At 27.9% G+C, this 23,461-nt stretch overlaps 1 protein-coding gene across 8 annotated transcripts in view; it reads right to left on the bottom strand.

The window, feature by feature from the left end:
- The window catches only part of LOC124429087 (unconventional myosin-Va), a 123,963-nt gene that overhangs the window by 5,575 nt on the left and 94,927 nt on the right, over positions 1 to 23,461 (bottom strand). For 7 of the 8 annotated variants that reach the window (XM_046973895.1, XM_046973896.1, XM_046973899.1 and 4 more), the window contains 8 exons: positions 9,120 to 9,587; positions 5,887 to 6,176; positions 1,391 to 1,562; positions 1,080 to 1,252; positions 855 to 1,014; positions 619 to 735; positions 308 to 543; positions 3 to 192 (listed from right to left, as the gene is read on the bottom strand). In XM_046973895.1, coding sequence (XP_046829851.1) covers positions 3 to 192; positions 308 to 543; positions 619 to 735; positions 855 to 1,014; positions 1,080 to 1,252; positions 1,391 to 1,562; positions 5,887 to 6,176; positions 9,120 to 9,587 — 1,806 coding nt within the window. The remainder of the gene's footprint in view (positions 1 to 2; positions 193 to 307; positions 544 to 618; positions 736 to 854; positions 1,015 to 1,079; positions 1,253 to 1,390; positions 1,563 to 5,886; positions 6,177 to 9,119; positions 9,588 to 23,461) is intronic. The other variant, XM_046973900.1, reaches the window with a different exon arrangement.

Raw genomic sequence — 23,461 nt, 5'->3', positions numbered from 1 at the left:
ACCTGCAGAACTGCCAATAGTAGAAGCATGTTGACTGGTGACCTCAGCCTGATTATGAACAGACTCGTTGGAATCAGACGAAAGAGTTCCAAGGGTCGATCCTAATCTTTTTAAACTATTAGCTCTTCTGACTATAGTTGCAACGGTACGACAATAAAGGGCTTTGGCCAAGGAGTCTCTCGTCATGTTAGACTACGTTAAAAAATGAATTGATGTATGTGTATATATAATAGATGTAGACAATACTATTCATTAAACAAATAAACGAAAATTCAAACAAATTCCGAAGAAACTGATATAACTATACCATGTTTGCATCGCAGACAGATTTAACCAATTGTCCTCGGGCATTGTGGGTTCTCGATGTAAGACCTCTGAGAAGTGCAGGTGGTGGAACCCCTAAAAGTGCGGCCACTGAAGCAAGTTCATTTTCTCCAATTACACCAACCTCAACACCAGGCCCATCCGTAAAGCCTACGTTTCCAAGAATCAAAACAGCAGCTAATACTCTTACAACATCGAGAAAAGGTATACCAAGAACACCTAAAATGGTAAAAAGATATAGATAGATAATTCGTTCGAATCCTTTGAAGAATAATATTTCTTACAAACGCTTACCCAAACACGCTTTCCAAGCTTGAAATCTTATCGCATCTTCTGCCTCATCCTGTCTAGTATCGCCATTTTGTAAGTACCTCAAATTTTTCAGATTATATCCTTCCAAATTGAGTTTCACTGTTAAACGAAATGACAAAAGAGAAAAGAAAAACAGATCGTTGATTAAAAAAAAAAAAAAAAAGAAAAGGAAATTTAGATAAGATCTAAATGATTGTTTTAGAAAAAAAGATAAAAACCTCTTTCCTCGTGAGATAGGCCGGCCAACATTTGATAAAATATATGGTAATTTTTCTCATCTGGTAATGGCCGGATCACTCTCGTCTGATCCAAGAAATAACAATGAATTTTTGTTCTGTACAAAGCTCCGTCGGTAACTTGTACCTCGATGAAGTGACCCTGGCAAAAGTAATGTCACGTTAAACTCGTTCAACTTTCTTCTTGTGATCGCATTAATAACTTACTATTCTTGAACTTTCCGAGTTCGTGGCAGTTTTAGCAGATCCCAAAGATCTAAGAACCGTGAATGCAGCTGCCAGATGTTTAAAAGCGTCTGTTTCCGGCCCACCGCCAGCTACGTCGAAAAGTTGCCGAAGTAATAACATCGAGGCATACGTTTTCCCTGATCCGCTCGTTCCTAAAGGAAATTGATTCAAAAAAAAAGAAAAAGAAAAAAAAAAAGAAAAAAAAGGAAAAGAAAGAAAAAATGACTGACTCTTCCAACTATAACCGAATAAAACAATGAACTTTTCAAAGTTCGACGTTTGTTTCTTACCGGAAAGTATGATTGCTTGTGGATAACCAGTCTCTGATTGTTGCCTTACGGCTTCCTGGACGACCCTGTTCAATTGGGGTGCCAATGGTACGGCCCTGGTACTCGTCAAGGTCAATGGATTCCCAACATCCGTGTAGGGATTGATACTGACCAAGATAGGCCCCACGTTCGTCTACAATTCAAGGTATATTTCAAGATTCGAAAATTGTCGAACTCTAAATAATTTGCAAACGTATTAAATATCGATATTCTGAAATATTTTATTATTTAACTTTTTATCCAAAATTGAAATTCCACGATTGTGTCAACTAATAATTCTTATCTCTTTTGAAAAGTTTCACAAAATATTTAGAATGATGTTTGCGCAACGATATCGTTAAATATGGATATAATAAAGATCTCGATAACTAGCATAACGGCATAAGTTTATATATATATATATATATATATATATATATATATATATATATATATATATATATCTTGTATTCAATGTGTTTTAATGCATTTCTATAAATCATTCATGACTCTGTCACCTGTATAAACTAGAGGAATATTTTTGTTCACGACTCAATGATAGAATCAGAACAAAAAGAATGAAAGTAACGCAATTACAGTAACGTTTGAAAAGTCTTAGCAACAGAGAATTAATATTGTAGAAAAGAGACATAGAAACTAAGTCATTAAGTATTATATATCGATCTCCTGATAATGTTTCTTACGAAATATATTTGTTTAGACTTTGAGTAATATTGCCAAACGAAGAATAAATTCTGGTAGGGCATAAAGCTTAGAAAAATATGTCGGACTCGAAAATAAATAATTCAAAAGTTGGTAATAAAAGTGAAAAGTCACGAGGTTGGTAGTTAAAAATTGGGACAGACCGGGAGACGTTCGAAATAAAATATTGCAAGGGACTGGAGCTGTGGAAGGGGTGAAGAAAGAAGAATTGGGAGGAGAGGTAGGCGGAGCATGGGAATGAAGATCCAGAACCTGGAGGGTCCCGATGAGCTTGATTGCTATTAGAAGTCTGCTAGAGAAGGTAAAGCGGCACGCAGAGAAAAGAAGAGAACAGAAAAGAAAAAAAAAAGAAAGAAAAGAAAAGGTTTAAGAAAAGAAGAAAAAAGGATAAAAAAAAGAACGAAAAAAGAAAAGAAAAGGGTCGAAAGTTGGGCGTGGAGGAGAAAGAGAGAACCGGTCTGGTGTCGGGGTCCATCGGATATCCTAAAGAGATTGTGGGGAGATGAAAGAAAAAAAGGATGAATTGGAAAGAAACCTAACTTAACAGTGTTAATCTGCAAACAGATTACAAGTGCACACGAACGTACATACGTATGTCTGTGTTTGCGTGCAAGTTAGACTGATGACCAAATAGCATTTTCGTTTTTTCTCAAAAAAAAAAAAAAAAAGGAAAAAGGACAACAACAAAACAAAAAAAGAACCGGGGGAAAAAAGGAAACCTTTATCTTTCATTCGAAAATTTTCTTTGATCGTTCAGATATGTGAAAATGAAAATTTGAAAATTTTCAGATAATTTTCTAATCACAATAGTAAACGTCCAATTTAATGTTTTTACATCGAGATATAAAATTGTAGATTTGGTGTTTTCGATATTCGTTATGTTTGAACAATCAAATTTTTTCTCGATCAATGACGAAAAGAATAAAAGAAAGAGTGCCTCACCGGTTGCCACCAATTAGGGAACAACCGTTTCTCTTGCAATTGGGTGAACGCTATTGAGTTTTTTGTAAACTAAAAGGCGTAGTCTACCTTTCGGCGATGTTTCCTCTCCTTTGAGTGACCTATTGAGAAACTCACTATTCTCTCATTCGGCTTCCTCGCATTAAACACGAACACGAACGATCTCATATCGATCGTTCATGTTTCTTTGAAAACCGGTTGAGAGTACGTTCGATGATGATTTAACGGTTAGACGTTTCGAATTAATTGGATCTCTCGAGGTTCTATAATATTAAATTCTATTTTTGGAAAGTGACCTCGTCCTAGTTCTTTCATATTAAAATTAATATGTATACATAAAAAAAAGTCATTATCATCTAAATCTTATTCTATATCTATCCGATATCAATCGATTTATCTATACCATCGAACATTAAAGAAGAAAAATACAAGAAGTTATTTCCTGTTCTAATTCTGTCATTTTAATGAATAAAATGATTTAAATCATTTAAATCTAAATCTATCCAATCAATTTGATCCATTTTCCGTTTCAAACATTATTGAATATATATATATATATATATACACAAAATATCTCTTATTCTAATTCTATCATTTTACTGAATAAAAAGGTTTAAATTATATAAATCTAAAGATCTTAAAATGATCTATTAATTTTCAAAATATAACTTATTTTCAAAAATATATATTCATCATAATCTTTCTATTTTAATCAGATGTGTTAAAAAAAAAGAAAGAAAAGAAAAAAAATAGGAAACAAAAAAATATATTATTAACCAATGTAACTCGTACGATCTATTTATAGAATATTCGTAATTAATTAAACGACCTTAGTGCTAAATAAAAGTTAGGAAGTAAAAGAAAAAATGCGGAAAAGATTCGATAGGGAATCAACAGAGTATGTGAATGACGAAGTGTTCGTAAGGAATGTGAGTATGCCACCTGTGCGTGGGCCAGCACGTGTGAAGGAATAGGGTGGATTCTCAACGTTGCTTTATCGACGCTTATACAAGCACTGAAATCGTGCGTACGCTTGTGCATATGTGTGTATTTATGTATGTAACGTATGTGCATATATGTATGTGTGTATTTGTGTATGCATGTATGCATGCACATATATATGCACGCTCGTTCGCAGATGTATGTATGTATGTGTGTGTGTACCAGTTGAGTTCCCCACCCTTTTGCTCCACTTGCATTCCAACGAAGAACAGCACCGGAGCTCGTGCGTGCATGTGCAATCGTAAGCTCCTCCTACATATAACCATGTAAAAACATAGCCCGAAGGATTTCGTGTTAAGGGCTTGGGTTTGCCAAACCAAAATGAAACCTCTTTATTATTAGTTTATTTTTCTTATATGTTTTTTTTTGTTTTTTATAATTTTTAATTTTCATTAATCAATTCGTCAAACATTTTTACACAAGATCGTCAAGTATTTGTCTAATACAAAAATTGTTTCCCTCTATTTTTGTTTTCTTCTTTTTTCTTTTAAATTCGTTAAAAATTTTCAAAAATCTAACGATGATTGAAACGTGATCTATATATTAATATGTCATGTTATTTGTCAATCAATTGATTATTTTATATTGCGTTATCAATAAATAATTTTATATTGTAACTTTCAAAATCAAAAATTAATATATATATATATATATTAATATATCATATTAATTATCAATCAATTAATTATTTTATATTGCATCATCAATAAATTATATTATATTGTAAATTTCAAACTAAAATAATCAAATAATAATTGAAACGTTGTCTATATATTAATATATTATAATATATTTATATTTGCTTTTTCAAAAAAGCAAATATATACATATATTATAATATATTATAATATATTATAATACATTATAATATATTTCGAAACTTGTTCCTTTTTTAGGTCATATCCGTTATCAGTTTCATTTTATTACAATGTCGCATTTTTTGAAAATAGTTTTAGGATATATATTTGATATATATATAATATTTGATATGATATATAGCAATTAGTATCTTACAATTTTTATTTAGTTTGATCGATCAAGGTAACAACTTATCGTATTGCATGTAGAGAAACACGTTCGATCAACAATCAGTTCAATTAGCTACATCCGATATTACTTCCATCCGTAGAACGGAAAAAATATGTTCTTTTCAACAAGTTTTACCGCTCTTTTCTCTCTCTCTCTCTCTCTCTCTCTCTCTCTCTCTTTCTCTTCCTATATACATATATGTATATGTTAACGTATATTTTTATTTTTATTCAAAATAAATGCAGAAAAATGCAGTATTGTTTTATAATAGAAATATCAATGAAACTGAAAGTATCATTGAACTGACCATTGTATTATTGAATAAATATAAAATAGATGTTAGATTTTGAAATGAAACTATATTTGACTAATATAATTATAATTTACTTATTAATTTTAAAATAATATATTATTCAAATTGGTATTAAAAGAAAAAAGGGAAAAATATTGCATCAATAAATTTATCTACTTCAAAAATGTCGCTTTAATAAAAATTTATTTTATGTAACACCGAAAAGATTTTTATAAACATTTCAATGTCGAGTATATATATATATATATATATATATATATATATATTGATACATTTAAATAAATTTATTTTTGAAAATAATTCTTTCACAAAAAAAAAAGAAAGAAAAAGAAAATAACTCGTTCTATCGAAATCATTGTTACGATCTAATGAACTTTTTTCTTTTGTTTCTTTTTTTTCTATTCATTTACATTATTAATAATAATTTAATTAGAAAAATTAAAATACTTACGTGATACTGTTTAGCACAAAAACGAGCCTGAAGGCATTTGAGTACCGCATCTTCCGTGAGAGGTCCGGGTAAATGAATGAGATCGTCCAAGGCCGTAGAGGTCGCAGGACCAGTGCTGGCCGGTGTGGTTGCTTTTGGGAGACATCGATGCTGGCCTTGATTACTCTTAGCGTTCTTCACGTCGGCGATAATACTGGAGATTGGAGGTGATCGTAGGCAACCGAGGGCTGTCACACAAGATACTATACCATCGTCCGACACGCCGTTGTGCCGCTTCGTTGGATCTAAATCTAATCATCCCCCAACGTAACCATTAATCTTCAATAACCCATCGGTATACCTTTAATCCTATGAAATAACGACGATTTCATATCGGGATATTTTTTGATTAATTTTACAATCGAATATATCATCATGATTTTTAGTAAATCTTTATCATTTTTAAATATATATCATTTATATAATTTGAATCTTTCATTCGGAACAATTTCAATAATTTCTTTAAATATCGATTTTTAAATACATTAGATTTTTAAATACAGATTAATATTTTATTTATTTATTAAGTTGCTTTACGAATTTTCAAATACCGTATATATTGACATACCCATAAATTTATTAATATTAATCATCTTGAAATAAATCTTATAGGTATAGGCAATTTGTTGAAATAAGTTCGCATTCACTTAACTTTCGTTGATAATCATGAAAAAAAAAAATATCTACATACATATATATATATATATATATATATATATATATATATATATATACATATATATATAAAAAAAAGAAAAGTGACAAAAGCTTGATTTAATTTTTATTCCGAACAATTCTTGTTATTAAGATAAAAGGAGCGAACGTTATTTGTATGTTTTCATGCCGTGTATTGCATTTTTATTTTTTATTATTCTTTTTTTCGATTTTCTTTTTTTTCATTTTCCTTTCTTTTTGAAAAACGATCACGATCGAAGATAATACACCGATGGGAAATGGTCCATTAGCGGAGGCGTATTAACGGAGAAACGAGGATATTACGTGTTACACGAGGATTTAACGTTAACGCGGACGAGCGAGTAGATGGACGTCCCGTGTCGCGACACAACCCCTCCTCCCTACCCCATAGCCCCTACCCTTACCCTTACTCATACTCCATCTCTTCACTAGATATATATGTATAACTATCTAACACGCGTGCGTGTATATATTCGTGTCCTTATACCCATGACGACGAAAATCGATCATTTCCTCATACAGCCTCAATCCATGAAGCTTTTTACTTTGAAATATTAGCAAAACTGATACCTTCCGCTTTATTAAACTGCAGCTAATCGATACCTGATTATTTTCTTCTTTTTCGATACTTTTTATTACAAAAAAAAAAAAAAAAATTCCAGATTCATGTAGTATCAAAATTTTAAGATTTTCGACGTAACATCGACGAAAGTAAAGGGCAGCTTTTATTTCAAAACACACACACATACGGTGTCTCATATTATAAATAGATATAAATATATAAATTATATATATATATATATATATATATATATATACATATATATATATAGTATATTATAAATATATATGTATAAATATATTATAAATACATATACTTAATATATTATAAATATCTTCTGTTGTATCGATTTTAAATATAAACGAATGTTTCAAATAAAAAAAAATTCCAGATTCACGTGTTACCAAGTTTTTAATATTTTCGACGTATCATCGACGAAAGCAAAGAGCAGTTATTTTTCAAAAACACACGATGTCTTATATTATAAATATACATAAATAATATATTATAAATATATTCCATTGTATTGGTTTTATAAACGAATGTTTCAAATAACAAAATTACCGAGTTTCGATGAGGAAAATATAATACATATCGTGGATATATTTCATAGAGGACGTAATTATCAAGATACAGAAGTCATAACATTTTTTTCCTTCTTTTTTTTTTAGATACGAAGTCGATATTCAAAAAAAAAAAAAGAAAGTTGTAGAGAATATTTCAATACGAATTCAACGAGCAAGCAAGTTACATTTTACGTTTTTTTACAGATATTTTATCGGATTATGATATTTTTACAGACTGTATAATACTGCAATATTGTTCTTTATGAATGGGCTGAAGTATACCGCGCTTCGAATGATTACAATTTCAAAAATATATGAAAGAAAATGAATGAATAAATGAAAAACAAGTGAGGGAAAAGAAAAGAACCGATAAATTAATTCATTGGTTATCAGGTTTACAGAAATATTGATCGGGTTATTGCGATTTAACAATTCGTTAAACGTTAAAACGTAGCACCATAAATTGATGAAATATCGATGAAAAGATATACTATAGATAGTCATTGGACTTTTATTGATATTCTCTACAACTTATGTTCGACTTAATATATTGATTTCCAGTAGGAAAAAAAAAGAAAAAAAAAATTATTATGACTTCCTTATCCTGACAACAGTATTCTCAATGAAATAACTGTAATACATATCATATTCCCTCTTTAAAAAAACAAGCAATTTTTCATTGAAACCAATTTGTTTCTAAAATCAATATGATCGGAAATATTTTTACCATATAATTTAAAATGAGACGACCTATATGTAGAAACAAAAATTAATTCATATTGTTTCCTTGTAATTATTCTTCTTCGTTAATATGAAATATTTAAATTGTATTTAAGATCATTCGAATATAATATAAAAATATAAAAGAAAAATTGTTTCCAATTAATATGAATCTTAATTTCGTTGAAAATATTTAACGTGTCTATTTAAAAATAATAATTCGTAAACACATATACACAAATAAGAATCTATTCGTACCACAATCTTTCGATAATTTCTCAGTTAATAGAAAATATTACAATAAATTTTGTATAATAATAACAAAGAAAAATCATAATTTCATAAGATCGATATATGAATTCGTCAAAAATTAGATAATTGATTTTTTGGAAAAATACATATCTATAATATCAAAAATCATAACAATCGAGATACGTATACTACAAAATAAAGAAAGAAAATAAAAGAAACAAAGAAAAAAAAAAAAAAAAAGAAATTGAAAAAGAAGGAAAAAGAATTCTATATGACTTAATGATTGTAATTTCAATTCTTGGAAAATAACGTAAATTCACATGGCCGTATGTTAACTCGTTAATAATATCCAAGTCCAGCAGTGAATTATCAGAGAAGATTAGTTCGAGCATACTAACCAGATATGAAATTATTCGCGGCAGTGGAGTTGTGGCCGAGCGTGTTCGCAGAGGCGTGATTGACGTGAGGATGAACGATCGCGGATGCCGTGAGCGTGTGACTGGTGGAATGGTTGGACGAGTGACCAGTCGGATGGCCGATTCCATGGGATACCGTGGATGCAGGTGGTAAGCTGGTCCTTGGTGGTACGGCTGGTGCTGGTGAGGAAGGTGCACCATTACCAGTACCATTACCATTACCAGTACCACCGCTACCGGTATTAGTACTAACACCAGCAGCAACACCAGTAACAACAGAATTACCCTTCTCTGGACTTTTCGACAGGGCACCTTGTGTTCCTGGTGACGGCACTGAACCACCGTTTGGAGGTTGGCTTACGTGTAGCCGGTTCCTCAGGGTCACCAGTTCCGTGCTCAGGCTCCTGAGACGTTGCTGTAGGTGTACAGCTTCGTTCGAGGACGAGGCATCTGTAATGAAAGCAAACAGGAACGGATTCTTAATCATATCTCGATCGTCTGATTGAAATGAAAACAAAATGAATCAATTTCTTTTTTCTTTTCTTTTTTCTTTTTTTTTTCCATAATTAATTTCATTTATATTCGTATTCTAGGGTGGGCGAAGAGGTCTATAGACTCATATATAGGTCATAGACCTTATTAAGAAAATATCAAAGAGAGAGATATATGTATATATCTATATATATATATATATATATATATATATATATAACTCTTATAATGATTAAATATATTATATTCTATTTGATCTAACTGCACGATTCGTTTAAATTTCCTATCATAGTTATAACGTAGAGCTTAATGTATAAATTCTCTATTTTCTTTTTCTTGCATTTTTTCTTTTTGTCACTCGTAAATTCGAGAGAAATCAATTTTAGAAAGAAAAGTGGGACAGTAAAAAATCTTTCTCCTTCTTCTCCTCCTCATACTCCTACTGTAGTTAGTGTATTGACCAGAAAACTGGTTTACATGGAACACGTTCTGTAAAATAGCATTTAGAAATTTATTCTATACATATACTAAGTGTAAGACCATGCCGCGGTAGACATAGGAAAGTATTCGAACGTTGGCATTCCTTCTTGTTCCTATATATTTGTAAGACTAGTTAAACAAGACAACTTACTTACTGAAAAATAGTCGTCGATATTCATATATATATATGTATATGTATTTATGGCTCTTACGAAACACCTAAATCGAGTATATTTATTGATCCTGGAGTTAAGGCGAAAGAAAGAAGAAAAAAGAAAAATTAAAAAAAAAAAAAAGAAAAGAAAAAAAATTAAATTATATTTGTTATCACACTGAAAGCGTACGGCTTTTCGTCAGACATATTTAATCTTGTTTTTTTCTTCTCCAAAAAAAAAAAAAATCAAAAGGAAAAAGAAAAAAGAGAAACAAAAATACATTGGATACAGAGATATGATACATGTTCGTGATGCTGATGCGAATACAAAGTTTAATTCTAGTTTTTGTTTCATACATAAATTATCTGATTTGATAAGTCATAGATGAATTAATGGGCACTATATCTCTTGATATGTAATTAAATATTTCATTGGTTGCGACAAGTAAAAGGGATTAACAATCGAAATAAAAAAAAACTTACGTTTAAGCTGAGAAGGTGAACAGAAAAAATGTACACATGATAATGTAATAGATAATGTCATAGATTATTGCAATATTCTTTGTTAAATATGAACGTATTAAAATATGAAAATAAATTCATATATTAAATAAATTTTTATAAAAATATGAAAATAAATTTATTAATTTATATTGATTATTTGAATTACAATCAAGATTAGAATGAATTGTTTTAATCGATAAAAGTTTGTTTTTTTATTTTTTTTTATTTTTATTTTTTTTTATTTTTCTAAAATAAAAAAACTATTTAATCGTAGTCTATGAGGTAATTTCTTGCTTGTTTCAGCTTCGATCTATCGACCATTGTAACTCGGATTAACGGTATTCGAGGAAGGTCGTGAGACACCTATCGTGTTAACAGTCTTAGTATTCTTACGGTACGAATAATAAAAGAAGAATGAGAATGAAGAAGAAAGATAAAAAGAAATTTTAGTTTTTATTATCAGAGGTATAACCTCTGTCTTGTTAAAATTATAATTATAATATATATAAAGTGTAGACATCAAAAATATAATTTTCTTACCAATAATAGCGATAAATGAAAACTTAATTTATGGCAATTAAAAAAAAAAAATAAAGATCAATTTATTCGAGATACGTATGCACAAAAAGTGATCAAATGATCAAATGTTGATCGCGATAACAAGGAATTAATGGAAATATTTTGGTAAGAGAAAAGATTAATAAATAAATTAATTCAAAATGTTTATAACGCAATATTGGTTATAAATATATAAACTGATTGTGGAGTTTTTTTTTTTTAATTTGACCGTAATTTGATTAATATTTATCTAATTTTTTTTTCGAATTTTTTATTTTCTTATTTTATATTATTTAATTAATTTTACATAATACCAACAGTGATACAAACAAATATATATTTTTTATAAGACAAACCAAGATATCGAAGAAAAAAACATTAATTGAAATTTAATCCTAATAGATCGTTAAATACTACCAATGAAAAAGAAGAGAGAGAGAGAGAGAGAGAGAGAGAGAGAAAAGGAGAGGGGAAAGGAGAAAAAATGAAAGGGAGAAGGAAGACAGCAATCAGCAAGTTTCTTCTTATCGAGTTCAATTATCATCCCTCGAATTTCCTCCCTTCGATTGGACCTTCTCATTGTTCTCATTCGATCTCGAGGAAAAAAAAAGAGAGAAAAAAAGGAAAAGAAGGAAGAAAGAAAAAAGGAAAGAAAAAAAAAAGAAGAAAAAACTCACGACTTACTATCGTCCACGACTATCGACCATTCCTATTCCTTCTTTCCTACGCTAACATCCCTTCTGGATTACCTTCTTTCCAACCCTCTATTCACGAATATCGACGTCGTTCAGCCATTTTCATTCATCTTTACCCCACGCCGCATCCCAATGCCTTTAACATCTCACGTCGCTACCTTTCCTGTTTGCAAGATAAGGGATACAAGAAAGGACTCGAGAAATATTTCTCGTCAATCTGAAGTATAATCTTTTATCTTAAAAGACATATCTTTTTATGATATTCTTCGATTTACGTTTATCGACAAATTTTCTTTTTTTTTTTTGAAACGATTAGGATCTGATATATCCAATTCACTCGGATTAATTGTTTCATTCATAAATTTGATTCAGAGATTAATTGTTTTTATAATTTTTATTCATCGAAACTTTATTTTTATAGATCGAAAATTTTATTGTATTACAATGGAAAAATAATTTGTCTTGTGTATGTGTGTGTGTATGTGTGTGTGTGTCTATGTATTTATATGTGTGATTAGAAATTTTTGATTATACTAAATCTAAATTTTAACTAACAAGGATCAAGATAGTTGTGATGCAAAACTTTTTACGATATATTTACATATTTTATGGAATATGTATCTTTCGTTTTTTATTGTAAAAAATATTGAACACTTTTTTACATTTGCTGTATAAAGAATTCAATGATATAAAATTTGCCAACAGATACATAATATATATATATATTTTTATTTTTTATTTTTTATTTTTTATGGAACAAATGAAAAAAGTTCTTTAATTTTTTAAACAATGAATTTTAACGATCAGAGATACTTCGATACATCTTCGTAAAACTTTCACTTAGTCTTGTAATCTATCAACTGATATCGATAAAAAATTTTTAATGTTAAAATCGGAATAAATGAAAAAATAGTCGTTTACTTTTTTAAATAAAGAATTTTTCAAAGTTTGTTTTAATTTCATCGAAATTTAGGGATAATGTTTAAGTTTTACCGATTCGCGATAATTTGTGCAATGATTCTCTTCTCGTGCAACCGCTTTCTTTACCTTACGACTTCCGGATAGGAGATCAGTTATATAACCGGTTTTCAGATTTGAAAATAAGTTATTTAACACTGAACTGTAGAAGCGAGAGTTCGGATCTATAGCTATATTTTATTTGCAATTTTTTTCCTCTTGTCGATTATTGTACTTCGTATCTTTCTCAATGTCTGATCGTATCACTATTTCACTATTCATACGATAACAATAATAATGATAATGATGATAATAATAATAATAATGATAATGATAATAATAATAATAATAATAATAATAACAATAACAATAATAGTAATAACAGTAATAATAATAATAATACGTGCTTGAAGTTGCGAAACACATCTATGAATGATAAAAACGTATTTAAATGTATACTCTCCCACGAGTTACTTTACGAGTGTAATAAAAGTTTACGTAACATGTTTACTATCTACCTGTTCGGTAAATCAACGTGAAACTTTATTAAAAAATTATTGAGATCTTTTTCTTGAAAATATTTCCAAAAATAATAATAAAAAAGAAGTTGTAGTACTTTTTTTTTAGATATACATATATAATTGTTCAATAAACTAAAAACTAAAATATAAATATTTAACAAGGTATAATTGTGTTTAAGAAAATATTATAAATTATTATGGAATGTTTAAAACGTTAAATTATATTCGAAAACCCATTCTTATGATAAATCGATATCTAGAAACTTTTTTGGATGTTTTGGTGATTTTTTGGAAATATTTCTAATTATTTATATATATATATATATATATATATATATATATATATATATATATATTCTTTTTTAAACATTTTCCAAAATAATACTAAGAAAAATATGAATTTTCTTTTTGTTTTTTTTTTATTTTTATAATAAATTAAATAAAGTTATATTATATATAATTTATAAAATTTATATAATATAAATAATATTAGTAATATAATGGTTTAGTATAATAATTAATGAGTATTAAGTACGTATAAATTTTTTAATAGAGTAAGTCTTTTCGAAAAGAAAATAAAAGGAAAGGAAAAAAGAGAAAAGAAAAAGAAAGAAAAAGTCAAGAAGTTTATTTAAATATTACTGAAATTGATTATAATTATTTTATATCATTTACTATATATACAAATGATTTTGGTACATTGGCTAGTTCACAACCACGAAAACGTTCAACCAATAATATTTGAATTTCGTGTATATCGATCCATGTCAATCTACAAGCAGATCAAATAAATAGAAGACTATACGTGGAGATTCGATTTGGTGGCTCACCAACTGATGCCACCCTTGCAACAGCCACAAAATGTTTCGTCCAATGTATAACGATGTCAATGGGATCATCGTACCACTGCTATATCTTATTTCAAAACGTTTGGTACACCTTGACATTATCGCCATTGATAATATTATGTAAACGTGTCCCTATGCGATGAGTGTGCGTGTACATGTGCATGTGCGTGTACGTGTGCATATACATTTGACTTCATATTTAATACGTGTTAAATAATAAAAAAAATCATTGTCAATATAAGCTAATTAAATAAAAACTAAATTATTGATTTGATAAGTTTAAAAGTAGTATAATTACAAAATTCAATCTTCAGAATAAAAAAGAAAAAAGAAAGTGAAGAAAGAGAAAAATAATTGCTTAATGTCGATACTTTATCTTTTTCAATTTTTATAATACGAAAAATAAATTATTATCAATTTCTTTCAGTATTTTTGATGTTCTAAAAAAGAAAATTATATTTAAATTATTTAGGTTTGCAAATATACCTATATATATAATGTACTTTAAAAGTAGTCTAAGTTGATCTGAATATGTTATATATTACTTTCAGAATTTATTTATTAATTTATAAATTATGTTTGAAAATTATTATTTGGAAATTTTTATTATTATTACGAAAATGATCATTATTCATATACATCCTATAATAAAATTATTATTTTTATTAATATTCGCGATAATGGATATGAAATAAAAAATACTTAAAATCGAACAATTAAAATTACTTTCTATTGAAATGCCAGTAAAAAATTATTTAATTTAATGCCAATTAATATAAAAACAATACATTTATAAATTATTATTATTATTATTATTATTATTATTTATTATTATTATCATTATTATTATTGCTTTTATTATTATTATTATTATTACTACTATTATTGTTATTATTACTATTATTATTATTATTATTATTCGAGATGATAAATAAAAAATATAAATGTCTTAAAAATCAATCAATAAAGGTGAATATCAAATTGATACTTATTAGTCTGATCTCGGCACAAAATAGACAAAACGTTCTAATAAAAATATTGATAAAAAAGAAATTATTTATTAAGATATTACAATATTAAAATATCATTAATTCGTCGTTTTTAATAGAGCGAGATTAATTTTAGAACTGAATTCTTGCATTACCTTTTCAATTAATTTTCATTTATCACGTCCCAATTCGTTCATTCGAATATTCGAGATTATATTAATGAAAAAAAAAACAAAACAAAATCAATAGCATAAATTATGCTACGACATTACCAATTAACGTTTCAACAAAATTGACCTCATTCAAATGATTCTATTTTAGATAAGTAAGATCGAATTTGTAAAGATTTGAATTTTTCTACCCCTTTTTTTTCTTTCTTTTCTCTATTTTCCACTATCAATTTATCCATTACAAAACGATTAATTTATTAGGACATGTCCGAGCAGCGTGACGTATTACGTAAATCGTTTAATCGGGCCGACGTAACATTTAATCACTCGTATATACTCGTAAAGCTGCTATCGAGTTATCCCTCATTTTCCAATCCTTCGTAACGAGAGAATGATCGATCACAGGCGAAAGCTTTGAGGGATAAAAGAGAGAGAATGAGTTGGTATAGTTCATGCTCCTGGGATTTCGTGTTTTTTCTTTTTATGTGTGTGTGCGTATGCGCGTGAATGCGTGCGGAGCGTGTACGTGTATGTCATGTATGTATGTCTCTCTCTCTCTCTCTCTCTCTCTCTCTCTCTCTCTCTCTATCTCGGTCTCCCTCTTTCTCTTTCGTGTGTGTTGGTATGAGTATGGGTATGAGTATTAGTATATGTGATACATAAAAAAAAACTGAAAGGGAAGAAAGATGAAAGAAGAAAGAACCTGGAACAGGTATAAGTTCAGGTCCTACTACATGAGAATTAAGGTGATCAGGTACCTTCGAATGCTATTCGAAGAAAAGCCCGTCTTCTTCGTATTCTTTTCTCACGGCATTGAATGTCTTTATTCAATTCGACATAACTTCTATTAATGACAAATCTTATGATTATTATTATTTTATAATGAGACAACTGTTTTTATTATATCGTTTATATAAATTCGATTGTATTATTTGTTAATTTTTATTTATATTAATATTATATATTATACAAATATTTATTAATATTAATTTCAGTAAAAAGTTTTTGTTTTATTTATCAGTATAGTTCATGAGTCTGTTTGTATAAGTATATACAAGTATAGTATTTTTTAGTATTAGAAATACTAATGTTGTATTTTAATATTCTATAGTATTAATGAAATATTTATATTTATTTAGATATTGCTTGTTATTGTTATTTTTAATTAGAAAAATTTCGATATTAATTATTGATAAATCCAATAGAAACAATTAGATTAAATTAATAGTATTTAAAAATTAATACTTCTATAAAAAGTTAGTAAATGATAAAATTGTTTAATCCTAGAATGAGAAATATTTCAATATATAACATGAGTTAGATTAGATGTTTAGATCTTTCTAAGATCTTATTTTTGTATATAACATATATACATATATATATATATATATATATATATATATATATATAATCTTAATACAATAAATTATTTTGTAAACAATTTTTTATTATTTTACGCAACGAAAGCTCATTTTAAGACCAAAATTCAGAATTGCTTCCTTAATCTAAAAAGATTTTTTTTATTTCCATTTAAATCCTTTCAAATATAATATTTCAATTATTTCATTGTAAGAACAAGCGAAATTACTAAAATTATTTTCAATTAACAAATATATTAACAAATTATTGGTCATTAATATTTAATGACTCGAATATATTTGATAACGAATAGAATGAAAAAATTTTTAATGCAAATGTAACTATCAAAAGAATAAAATAAAATAAAAAAAAATGAAATAATAAAAAAAAAAGAAGAAAAAAAAGAAAATAAATATATTCAATTCGAATGCAAAGTAGTCCATTAGGATGAACAGACCTACGCAGTAAACTCCCGATTATCTATAAACGGCGATCATCGAAAAGTAGAAGGAACACTAAAACACGTTTTTCTTTTTTCTAAGAAGTACAGGAAAACTAGACCCTATAACTCCCTCAAAAATATATATAGGGTGAACCCTATAAATAGAAACACTTAAAAATATCTGCCTTCTCTTACTAATATATCTACACGATATAAAAATATTTCAATAAAAAATGAAATATAAAAAAAAGGATATTCCTGAAAAATATTCCACTTTAAGAATAAATACAAGGTAATACAATCAAACAAAATCACCTACGTATACAATATACCTATATACAATACATGAATGTATAAATCTGGATGATACTTTTCGATTGATAATTATACTATTAAAGAAAATAAATAATTTATTTTGATGATGACTTTTCTTATATTTCATTTTTGTATGAATAAAAAAAAAAGAGAGAGAAAAAAATATTCGATCGTACATACTTATACGTTTCACCCTATATAACTATATATAATAGGTATACATGATTTGTATATACGTATGTGTGTGTATGTGTGTATTCACAGGGCATCGATATATCGTTCATGGGTTCCTTTTTCACGACCTTTCGAATGGCGAAAACAAACCAGCTTTACGTCTCTTCTGGCTTTGCTGCATTTGCACAGCTACAAAGGAACATCGCTTTGGTAAAGAAGAGAAGCAAAAACACGATGGGATACTCGAGTGGGAGTTGTGGACCCAGAAAGCGGCACGACCTCGAGGTCTAATCAGATGCGGGTTAATCCCAACGGCGATCTCCAGGTATAATATACCTTTAAGCATGTTACACACAAAGGCAAGGGCACACACAGATGCGCTTTTAATTCCTTATCGTTCATTTTTTATCCTCTTAAAGATATTTTAAAGAAAAATTTCTAAGTACTTCGGAGCGAACATAAAATTATACGGATTTAAAATACATTCCGAAATAATTTATATTTAAATAATAGCTATTCATAAAATTCAAACATTGTAAATATTAAATCATCGTATTAATGCTAGTATTTCGTGAAGATTGTGTCAACAATTTTTTTTTATCAAAAGAAATAAAAACTATTGTGCCCTAGAATCAACCAGCAGTTTGATTTTAGATAATTATAATTAAATAAATTCGATTTATTAGATAAATTCGAATTATTTAATAATTAAATAATTTAAATAAATTCGATTTTTTTCGCTTTTATGATTACTCAGGTTATATATCTTTAAATATTGCTTATGTTAAATTTTTGACATCTCCACATATCCCTAATACAATACTTTATATACAAATGAAAAATATTTGATTTAAATCATTGTTAATAGTAACAATATTTTTTTCTTTTTTCTTTTTTCTTTTTTTTTTCTTTCTTTTAAAACCCATGAAACAGATAGGATGACAAATAAATCTATGGGATGATTCGTTTAAATCAATCGATGATATATAATACAAAAAAAAATATTCAATTACGATCTCTCTCTCTCTTGCACGAAAATAGTTTCTTACAGAATTGAATAACTTTTATGTTAGATATGAAATAGCAATGCTATCGTAACGACCTTGCACGAGACACGTTATCAAAGCAGGAAGTACAAGCTCGAATAACGGCAACCAAATATATGCTTAAGGAAAGAGAGAGAGAGAGAGTAAGAGAGAGTAAAAGAGAGAGAGAGACAGAGAGAGAGAGAGAGAGACAGAGAGAGAGAGAGAGAGAGAGAGAGAGAGAGAGAGAGAGAAACGATATAAATGTTCCGTCGTACTGCGAGATTTCTAAACAATCTGCAGAAACGCTCGTACTCCTACTAGTTCTAACTCCTACTCCAAATCCGCATTGGATAGTGTCTACCTATATAAACGCGCCCACCGGAAAGCTCATTACCATAACGCTGCATTGTAATTTCCATAATTATATCGTAGTCATCGCGATATTACGGCAAGATAAATGTCGAATTGCCATGTCTTTCAACTCTCGAATTAAAAGAAAGAAAGAACAAAAAAAAGAATAAAAGCAAATATCAATGCTCATAATAATTATGGTTATTATTCTTATAACTTGTATGGTCTTTTGTTTAACTCAGGCATATTCAATTCGATCGATGGGCAGCACGAAATTAACATACTTCATAGAAATCGAGTAGATATACATTAATAAAAAATAATTGGAAAAAAAATTGCTTTCTTTTGTACTATATTATAATTTAATTTAATTAATATATATGGTTAATAAGATATCCTCTAAACATATGTCTTATTTTTTTTCAAATTATTGCTTAATAAGTGATCACTATTAAGCAATAATTAATTCAACTATTATGAAGTAGGTTTCTCTCTCTCTTTCTTTCTTTCTCTCTTTCTCCTATTACTTCTTGAAAAGTAGTCACATACGAATGAATTTATTTTCTGATTATATAACTTGATTAGAATTATTCAAATTATTGTTTAAGAGGTAATAAATTAAATGTACATTTTTCTTCTTCGCAATAATTTTTAATAAGAGATCACTTAAAAATACATTTCTTGAAAATATTGCACAGGTAGAAATCATGAATAAGTGCTCTTAAATTATTGTTTATGAGTGATCATTTAAAAGTACGTTTCTCTTCTGATTATTTACTTAAGAAGAAATCAAATATAAATACATTTATTTTTTTATTTTTATTTATCGAAAAATTATGTAAAAAAAAATATTTTTCTTCAGATTATAGCTTAAAATAAGTAATCACTTTGAAATCTCTCTCTCTCTCTCTCTCTCTCTCTCTCTCTCTCTCTCTCTCTCTTTATCTATCTATCTATCTTTCTCTCTTTCTTTCTCTCTCGGATTACTACTCGAAAAATAATCATATGCGAATAAGTTCATTATCTGATTACATAACTTCACATAAATAATTCGAATTATTGTTTAAGTAATAATTTAAATGTAGGATTGCTTTTTTTTGGCGATATTGCTTAATAAAAGATCAGTTAAAAGTACATTTCTTGAAAACATTGCACACTCAAAGATCATGCACGAATATTTTTGAATTATTGTTCATGAATGATCGCTTAAAGGTACGTCTTTTTGTTGTACGGATTGTCGCTTAACAAGCGATCGGTTAACAATACGTTTCTTTCTTGTTTTTTTTTGAAATTATTGTTCAACCATTTATCGCTAAAAAATCCCAGGTATATTTTTTTTCACATGCTTCAATATACGCTATTATTATTATTATTATTATTATTATTATTATTATTATTATTATTATTATTATTATTATTATTATTATTATTATTATTATTATTATTATTATTATTATTATTATTATTATTATTATTATTATTATTATTATTATTATTATTATTATTATTCTTATTATTATTATTATTATTGTACTTCTGTACTAATAATTAAAATATTTCGAATCAGGAATAATCCGAATTGTCATAAATATTTAAATACATCAATTCTCGTGTTATTACGTTCGATTAAAAAAAAAGAAAAAAAAAAAAATACATCAAGTGTAAGATAATGTAAACGTAATAAGATGAAAAACATAGACTTGGAGAATGCAAAGTATTGAACAAGAAATAATCTTGTTCTCGTTCTGTCCTATAAACGGAATTTCATTCTACGTTTAACCGTGTCTGTAGAAGATGACGGTGTGCACGCCGCATAACATGGGAGGAGGGACAAAGAAATTGGAAAATACGCGAGTCTCTCTTGGAGGGAGAGCCAGATATTCCGAGCTAGGTATTCTCTTCTCTTCTGGTACATACATATATACATACATATATATATACAAGAGCATGCGACATCGATGCTACGCGATGTCTCGCATCGCGATAAACGTTTCACATTTGCATATCGAAATTATACGCCGAAAGTAAATGCTTGGAGAGAAAAATTGTGGAGGTGGAAAGAGAAGGAGGAGGAGGAGGAGGAGGTGGAGAAGGTGAATTGGGAGGTAGAGAAGACAGGGTGGGAGAGGAGGAAGCGAAAGCTCTCTTCCTTGCTGTCCGAGACCATACGAATCCTTTTAACAAAATACATACGCATATTTATACACCTATATAAAATGTCCCCTGTATATAGTGTGTCCTTGAAAGAAATGATCACCCTCGTAAAAATAGCCTTGTCAATCGTGTTTGGAGAAAGTTTTATTAACGAGTAATCATACGTTTATGAACGTATGATCATTTAACGAAGTTATTTTTCTTTTGGAATATATAAAATTATAAATTAATATATATTATTTATGTGCATGTATATATATATATATATATATATATATATGCTTTCTTTTCATATTTTTTAAATATATTTCGGTATGATTAACTATTTATAATTACTACCGATTTAGTAAAGTATCAGTTACATTATAAAAAAAAAAACAATTCAAATTATTTTTCATATTGATATTAATATTATTATATACGTAAGTAATTTCAATTGTTTCGTTAGATCAAATTGATAGAATTAATTTTTACATAAAATGCACAGCTTAAAATATTAAAATGATTATTTATACAATGATCGTAACCATTGATTAAAAAATAATCGATCAAATAAATTGGTCTAAAGTCAATTAATTTTGTATAAAAAAAAAAACAAAAAATTGAATCAATTCTAATAACGATCAAATTAATTTTGCATTTAAAGATCAAATTTTTCTTATCTCTATGGCAATATTTATTAAGTTCAAAAGATTTATTCGTTAACGTAGATCATCTATTTTTTAAGGACACCCTCTATAGATACCCACCAACATATGAATATTAATCGTTCTTCGAGAAGATAGTAGATATCACGGTGTTCGTAATCGAGCTTGCATATACGCTCGCTTACCTGTAAGAATATACATAGAAAGAGGAATAGACATAAGCCATACTAGAGATCGGTGGAAATGCTTGCTCGCTTAGGCCGTTGCCCCGCATAAATCCAACCGAACGGATCGTATGCTGGATGTTGTGTATCACAGAAAAAGACTGCTCTCTCTCTCTCTCTCTTTTTCTCTCTTTATCTCTCTTTCTCTCTTTTTTTCTTTTTCTTTCTAACACTTATACACTCTCCATAAGATAGAGAAAGACTAACATAGAAGAAGAAATAGAAATATAAATAAACAGGAATAAACAAATAAACAAGTAGTCTCAAAAAAGAAAAAAAATGTGCATATATATATATATATATATATATATATATATATATCTTCCTATATATAGGAATACATATGTATATATGTAAGTACATATATATATGTATATATGTATAGGGTTGGTCAATATTATAGTCGGAATGTTCAGCATTTAATATCTAAATGAAACAACAGCAATATCTATTTTACTAACACGATAAAAGCTACTATACAATACTAATATACAAGTTGTTCAATCGAAAAAATCTATTTATATTTATTACAAAATATTATAATGGTAAATATATTTAAGTAAATCAATCCTAATATTATCTTAAAAATAAACAATATTATAAAATACCAATGAATAACTAATATTTTATTAATACTAGGGAATACTACATAACTATAAGTAACAAAACTAATTATTTACTAATATTAAGTATTAATTATGTAATACTAATAAACAACGCTGTATTGTTTTATATATACCACAAAAAATACTCTACAAAACTAATAAACAACATCAAAATTGTTCTTCGAAAATGATATTGTTGTGTTATTTCTTTGCATACAAAATTTCGACATTATTTATTATTGGCCAATCTAATGTAAGTGCATATTATGTGCAATGTATTAGAGTGATCGTTATCTGATTTACGAAAAAATTTTGATTACTATACCTATCGCTTCCCATCCCTCCTCATCATCTGGTTCTATCCGAAATAAATAAAAAGAAAAAATAAATCATTCTTTTTTCAAATTTTAATCCATCACATTAATATTTATCCATCATATTAATATCATTACACAAGACATATACTTTTTTTTACATTTAAAATAAAACATATATAAATTTCAAATACATATAGGTTACTTGTTAAAACGTAAAACTACGAAAATTAACAAAATTTTATTCGTGTATAAAACTCACAATGTACTCGCACGAATATTTATACTTTTTACGAGTTTTAATTATTAAGATAAAGAGTTGAAATTTGAAAAATGATTTTTT

This window comes from Vespa crabro, chromosome 14, assembly GCF_910589235.1.
Source record: "Vespa crabro chromosome 14, iyVesCrab1.2, whole genome shotgun sequence".
Lineage (NCBI taxonomy): Eukaryota > Metazoa > Arthropoda > Insecta > Hymenoptera > Vespidae > Vespa > Vespa crabro.
This window is presented reverse-complemented; position numbering and strand designations above follow the sequence as displayed.